The following is a 7,352-nucleotide window of genomic DNA, read 5'->3' as shown; positions in this document are numbered from 1 at the left end:
GTGCGGTAAAGCGACTGCAGTACCGCTCCCGCTGCTCCGATTCTCCGGCCCATCTCACGCTCCATTGTTCCCTCACTCGAGAACAAGACCCCGAGATACTTGAACTCCTTCACTTGGGGTAAGGACTCATTCCCTACTTGGAGTGGACAGTCCATCGGTTTCCTGCTGAGAACCATTGCCTCAGATTTGGAGGTGCTGATCCTCATCCCAGCCGCTTCACACTCGGTTGCGAACCGATCCAGTGAGTGCTGAAGGTTGCAGACCGATGAAGCCATTAGAACCACATCATCTGCAAAGAGCAGTGGTGCAATCCTTAGTCCACCGAACTGCAGACTCCCTCCCCAACGACTACGCCTCGAAATCCCATCCATGTATATTACAAACAGGATCGGTGACAAACCGCAGCCCTGGCGGAGGCCAACCCTCACCGGAAATGGGTCCGACTTACTGCAGAGGACCCGGACACAGCTCTCGCTTTGGGAGTACAGAGATTGGATGGCCCTGAGTAGAGACCCCCTCAACCCATACTCCCGCAGAATCTCCCACAGTAACTTCCTTGGTAACCCGGTCATACGTCTTCTCCAAGTCTACAAAACACATGTAGCCGGGCCGGGTATCCTCACTTCTTGGTTTTTCTTTCATGAGGTCTTTTGAACCAATCTTAGTCTGGCCCCTTGCCTGAGACCAATTTGCCATGGGAGACCCTACCAGGAACACAAGGTTCCAGACAACACAGCCCCCAGGTTCATCAGGGCACACAAACCTCTCTACCACGGTAAGGTGCTGGTTCTTCGTTTATAAATGTGCTATATAAATAAAACTTGATTTGATTTGATGATGTTCCCGCTCAAAGTGAATTCTTCTTAAATAGTAGGATAGTAAAGTGGCCTGGCCAGGGGGGTTTAAATCAGAGTAGCAGGGTGGACCTTCAAATCTGGGACACACACTTTAAATAAAACAAACACTTTTGTTATTAATTCGTTTTTACTTTTGTTATTTTTGTTTGCTTCTTTGTACTTCTACTGCACTACAATTCAGAGGTAAATGGTGTACTTTTACTCCGCTACATGTATTTAATACCTTTAGTTACTTCACAGATGTGGATAAATGATGTGAAATATAATCAAGTGTTGAATCAAAATGTAGTTCCACCTGGAGCAAATCCACAAGCTACCCTGCAGTATACAAAGTCCTTCAAACTAGCTGCACATTTACCAGCTTTGAGAACACTTTAATGATCAATCATTATTAAATATATCATATATATTATTCTGAAATGGACCAACCTGCACAATGACTACTTTTACCGTCGCTACTTTCACTATATTTTGATGATAATACTACATTTCTACTTTTATTTGAGAAACATTTTGAATGCAGGACTTTCACTTGTAACAGAGTATTCCTACACTCTGGTACTTCTACTTTTACTTAAGTACAAGATCTGAGTACTTCTCCCACCTCTGGATATAGACAGTATGCAGAATATATTGTAGCACAATGTTTCCTTGACACTGGTTACAGTTACAGACCCTGAGGCGCTGGCCTGGATTCCAGACTGTGGCCCACTTCATGATTAGAACAGAGAAACACAGGGGGAACAAATAAAATGTTTCAGGAATAAACAGACATCAGCATGAATAAATAAAACTTTATTTTTTAGTAAAGAACTACTCACAATATTGCATTCCACTCTGTTTAAAAGTAATATAATAAATCAAACAAACAGATAAAATGTGTATTAACAGAGATTAACAATACTGTCCTGTACATGAGTTGGACATGTAAACATTTTAACAACCTTCAAACATTTCAATCACTCCCCCTCATACATAAAAATAAGATAATAAGTATCACATTCAGTCTTCTGATAAAAGACCCAACCTATGAGTCGCAGCTCGGTCTCCAGATGGGTGATGCTTCGAGTAGTTTCCATTGAGCGTCCATAACTTCAGGGACTAAAACTGTCACTTCATTCAGTAATATCTGAGCGGACTCGCACTGGAGCCTGCAGGTGGCTTAGTCTGAAGGCAGTTTTTCCTCACTGTACTGAGAGAAACATAGGAGTAGATGCGAGATGAACAGATGAACTAGAATACCATTTTGGCAATGTATCACATCTGCAAAGGCAGAAAGGATAGCGAGTTCCGGGCTGCACTGACGACAAAGTGATATGACCAGACACCACCCAGATCTGATGATGAAGTAGTGTGGATTCATAAAAATCAGAAACAGTACATCTGATAATGACTTTATTTCTATTGGCCGTTCACATCAATCTATCTTGTCCATTGTGCTGAGGAAGAACCCTTTTTGTCCACTTCAATATCCAGAATTTGCAGATAGTGGTGGGATTCACAACTTTCCCCCCCACAGGGACTTGTAACGACCCCCCATTTGTTCAGTGCCGTTGTTGGTAACACAGTATGAAGAATCATTGCGATTACAGTCAGAGGGATCAAGGCTCCATCTTCTCCTGCTTCTTAAAAAGCTTCATGAGCTGGTTAAATCTGTTGGCAATCTGATAACAGGAAAACAGATAACAGTTATTGTTTGCTCAATCATCACTTCCTGCAGTCATATCACATGACACAAAACAACAGACGAACTCACCTGCGCTGATGGCTTATTGAGCTTCTCAGACAACACAGAGAAAGTCTCTCGTGAAGCTCCTTTTGTCTTCAGCGCGATGAGGATCGCTCGATCTTTATCTCTGGAAGAAGCAGAACACAGGTGATGAGTATCTTTCTCAGAGGCACTGCAACTTTAATGAAGTGTGTTATTCAAACACATTTCCCATAACTGTAATATGTTAATTGAAAGCAATAATATAAAGTTGAACCTAATATTATTTATTAAAACGTAATATTAATGCTCTGCTGACATTATCATTATGTTGACATAATACATTTAATTAAAGTAAACGTTTTTTCAGTGCATAATGTGACAATCAAACTCTGTTGCTAATAGTATTCAAGTAATGCTTGCGAAAGTAGTACCAAAATATACTTAAAAAGATCAAAAGTAAAAGGATTTAATATGGGGATGACGTTTTTTCGTAGCGTGACCTCGCATTTAGCATTGCAAGATTTTGCGTAATAATGTAGAAAATAATCTCTGTCAACAAACGTTTATGATGCTTACAGGTTTTGTTCAGAAGGGTAAACTCCAACACAGTACATACATAAATGTACATCTTTACTTTATATAACTATTCCTCTTTATTGACGTTTTGAAGGCAGAAAAGGCTTGTGATAAGCATGATTTTGAAATGTTTCTGAAATCTTGCCAGGATTGGTCAAAATGGCAAGGCAGAAATAATGAGGACATTCAAATGATATTTAATCTCTGAATCACTAACTCTTGGGAGAGGGGAGTGACACAATACAGAAGCAACCACTGACCTGGTCCATGCCACCACCACCTCGCCCCTCTTCCTGATCACGTTCTTGGCATAGAGGCTGTTGGGGGACAGCGCTGCGGGGAAGGATCTGGATTCTCCGTCATCAGTCTTGCAGAGGGACTCCATCTCCTCTGAGCTTTCCTCGTCCTGCTTCCTGAGCCGCTTGGCTTTTGATTTCTCCTGGTGCTTCTTCCGTTTTCTACCCCTGTTGAGATCTCTTCGGCCTTTCTCTGGAGTTTCCTCTGCAATGGTGAGACTTCTCTCTGACTCCTCTGTTGCTTCTGTCCCGGAGTCGGACACATGTGATGCAGACTCTTGGCTTCCTTGATTTGTTTCAGAGCTTTGAGCAGGGGAGCTGTGATCCGACAGCACGGTTTCAGAGCATCTCGTCTTATTCTGAGACTTGGTGGAAAGAGCATTCGAGGGACTTTGTTGCGTTGTCATGGATTTTTCTCCGTGGTGGGTTTGATTTGATTCATCATCATCAGCAGTGAGTGAGATCTCCTCTCTGCTGGTTGCCTGGTTGATGTGTCCGGAGAAGTGGTCAGAGCTTCGAGCACCTTTTTGAAAGCTGTCTGAAGGAGTGGCTTCAGTCCGATTCTTCTCTGACAGTTTCTGTGAATCCTCTAATGGATTTTGTGGAGGCAAGTCTTTTTTGTGGTATGAATCTTTTGTTAGTGTTAAGCTCTCCTCTTGAGAGGGAGGGATATCTGCTTTGGTGTTGGCCTGACAGATCCCAGATGGACTGTTCTCAGATGAGGCATTTGAAGGAGTATGATTCCAGGATTTGTCTGACAAAATTGCCATTTCTTGACCGTCTTTAGTTTTCACATCCTCTTGGATGTGTTGCTGGTCTTCTTCTATTAGGGTTTGACTGAAGCTGTCTTCAGTGATTGTGGTATCGGCGCCCGATGTCGCAGGACGGATCTTCACGATGAAATGATCGTTGGATTTCTCCATCACCAGCGCTTGCATGGGTAGGTCTGGCTTGAAGAGGAAAGGGGTGGCGAGCACGGCGCTGCAGCTGGAATCGCAGCTGGAGTTGTCGGTGTCCAGTGCGAGATGAATGTCCTGCTCCGACGCGTCGTCCTCCTCCAGCAGAGCGTCCTCGCTGATGTGAGCGCTTATGACGCTCTCCGGAGTGGACATGAGGCGCATGCTGGATGGCTGCAGGAAGCTGAGGTGGCCGTCGGACTTGAGAGGCGATGGGATGGTGAGGGACACCGCCAGGTCTTCAGCCAGAATGGAATAGGACCTATGTGAAGATCGACTGTCTGACGGCACCTCTAACATGCAACTCTCGTCGAACAGAGCTGGATTCAGGTGGATCCGACCTTTGGAGTGTGGAGAGGACATCTTGCGAGGTGAAAGGCTGGACCACGTTGCGATAAGTTTCGAGGGAGTTCTAAATTTGTTCGGGGAGAGCAGCTTAGATGGAGAGTCATATTTAGTTGGAGTAGTGATGCTGAGGAGTCTCTCTCCGTCCTTTCTCGGTGTGCTGAGGGACCACACTGTGTTGTCTCCGGTGACGCCGCTGCTTTCCAGTAAGTCGGATCCCTGCAAGAGACACTTGAAGATCTCTCCCATCTGAGAGTCCCTCACTAGGTTGAATGTTAAACTGGAGGCTTGCTGTTCTGTGAGAAGCTCAAAGTCAGTTTTGTCCAGCATAGAACCGTTGGGAGGGACTAACAAAGAAGAAACGCTACTTTTCTCTGGAGTTGAAGGAATATTTTTGGGAGGACAGTAGATGGAGACAGTTTGTGTATGTGTTGGATGTGGGTGAACACTGCTGTCTTTTCCCTCTTGTGTGATTCTGATATCTTTGCCTCTGCTTCCAAGGCCTGTTCTGTAAGGCACCACAGGAGAGAGCATGATTTGATTCAAGCTGGTGGGAGACGATTGTGCGTCCAGTTGGTGACATTGCTTCTTAACAGGGGGCTGTTCGGATCCTTTCTTATTTCCAGCGGGCTTCTTGTTCTCAGCCTGAGCTCTTTCGTTGCACAGGCTTTTCAGTGTCGTGTGAATGTCCTTGAACAAGAAGTCAACTTGGACATTTACAAAGTCCCACAGCCTCTGCTTCAGATCCACTGCCTGCTGTTCAAAGATGCGTTTCACAATACCATTATTCGACAGTTTGCTAAACACAGCTGTAATTAATGTCTTCATGTTGGATTTCAGCTCCACTGCCTGACTGCATATCTGACCCAAATGAGCACCCTCTACAAATTCCAAAAAAGATTCCTGGAAGTTCTCCATCACTCCAAAGAAGCTCTTCTTGGGAAAGGTTTTGTGGAGTTTCATGTACTTCTTTCGGATCTCAGCACGGACCACCTTGAACGTTTCCATCACTTCCTCTACAGTGGAAAAAGAAGCTTTGGTTGCTGCGGGACAAACAGTTTTAAAGCGACTCTTCGGACTTCGTGTTGTTACATCTACTGTTTCTATGAATTTTTTGGATACAACACAGCTTTCGTCAGCTTTCCTCTTTAACACAGACTGAGGACTTGCATTGTTTCTGACTGGTCGCGTGGACTTTGCTGACTTCTTGTTTGCAGGAGCAGGGGAATCTGTAGCCGCCTCTTCACTCTCGCTTAATATCTCCCCTTCCTCCAGGTCGGTGTCGGAGACACTTGAAGGCGGGTCGGACACCTCGTCCACAGTGCTCTGCGTGTCATCGTTTGCAGGAGAACCCGGATATTTGTTTTCTTTGTTTACGTCCAACTTCTTTGAGGATTCAGCGACAGCTGTGCTGGAGAAGTCTGCACGGAGAGAGAAAGCAAATGGTTCACATTATAGCAACTCATAAATATTGATTGTCTAACAAGGTCCGTATAAATAGAGGATATTTATCTTGTGTTCATGAGGTGCGGTACTATTAACTGAGAAGTAAGCGGTATGAGAAGTCTATTTTATAGCAGTCAACTGCTGTTCAGTCATATCAATTCACAGAAAGAAGTACGGTCAATTTAACATCAGCTATTGCCAGAAAAACAAAAATGTTTTCATCAATCAGTTGCGATATTTGATCGTTACATTTTATATTTGTGGAAAGCACAAAACTTTGGATTCATGCTGGTTAAACTGTCTCCAGAAAACAAAACAAAGAAGAAACAAGAGTAGGAAAGAGGTTAGAATAGAGATCTAAAGGGAACACAGTATGTGCTCAGGCAGACTGGTAATGACCACTTGGACGAGTAAGAAAACCTTGATCAGTGCTGACGTTATTTTAAGTTCCAGTTCCAGCCTTTGGTACATAGTAGAAAATACTATTTTAACGTAGCGGAAGAAATCAAATAATTTTTAACTGATCCTGTTAAAATGTTGTGTCAAACTACAGATTTATTTAGCAACAGGCTTTGCAAAAGGGGAAATCAACACTTAGATAATCATGACACTGTCATCTGTGGTAAGATTTTGAATTTGACAACATGAATACAAATCATGTATAAAGTTCCAGTAAGACCAGTGTTTCCCCTATATACAAATAGCGGGTTGCTTTCAAATCAGTACAATTAAAATGTCCATCCTAAAACCAACGTAGATCATGTAATATTCCAGGTGGGGAACAAACACATAATTTTGGACTCACATTGCTATCATTATCGACTTATATTAAGTAAAAATATGCTATTGATGCATTATATTAATGCAAAAAGATAGCTAGTTAATGTTAGCCGTTAGCTAAATAAGAAGGCTAACAGCTAACAGAATCATTGACCTACAGTATGAGGTGTTCAAGCTCTATTCACAAATGAGTAACAATGATTTTAAAAGCTAAATTATAACTCTATATGATATATTCAAATGTAATCTTTTCAAATTTAGTTTTTGGATTATAACTTGAACACATTTTTTTTTAAAACTGATGTTTTGACAGAAATAGTAAATATTTTTTGGAGAGGGCATTATGACATGTTCAACTTTCTAAAAATAGATCTTAGACGCTGAT

At 42.7% G+C, this 7,352-nt stretch overlaps 1 protein-coding gene across 1 annotated transcript in view; it reads right to left on the bottom strand.

The window, feature by feature from the left end:
• Positions 1–1,631: 1,631 nt before the first annotated feature.
• casp8ap2 (caspase 8 associated protein 2) overlaps positions 1,632–7,352 on the bottom strand; it is a 12,045-nt gene continuing 6,324 nt past the window's right edge. The window contains exons 4-6 of the mRNA XM_010782308.1: positions 3,405–6,162; positions 2,614–2,713; positions 1,632–2,521 (exon numbers count right to left, since the gene is read on the bottom strand). Coding sequence (XP_010780610.1) covers positions 2,459–2,521; positions 2,614–2,713; positions 3,405–6,162 — 2,921 coding nt within the window. The 3' untranslated portion in view covers positions 1,632–2,458. The remainder of the gene's footprint in view (positions 2,522–2,613; positions 2,714–3,404; positions 6,163–7,352) is intronic.

The sequence above is a fragment of the Notothenia coriiceps genome, unplaced genomic scaffold (genome assembly GCF_000735185.1).
Source record: "Notothenia coriiceps isolate Sejong01 unplaced genomic scaffold, NC01 NC01_scaffold00024629, whole genome shotgun sequence".
Taxonomy (NCBI): domain Eukaryota; kingdom Metazoa; phylum Chordata; class Actinopteri; order Perciformes; family Nototheniidae; genus Notothenia; species Notothenia coriiceps.
The sequence above is the reverse complement of the archived record's forward strand: the minus strand, read 5'-3'. Positions and strand labels throughout refer to the sequence as shown.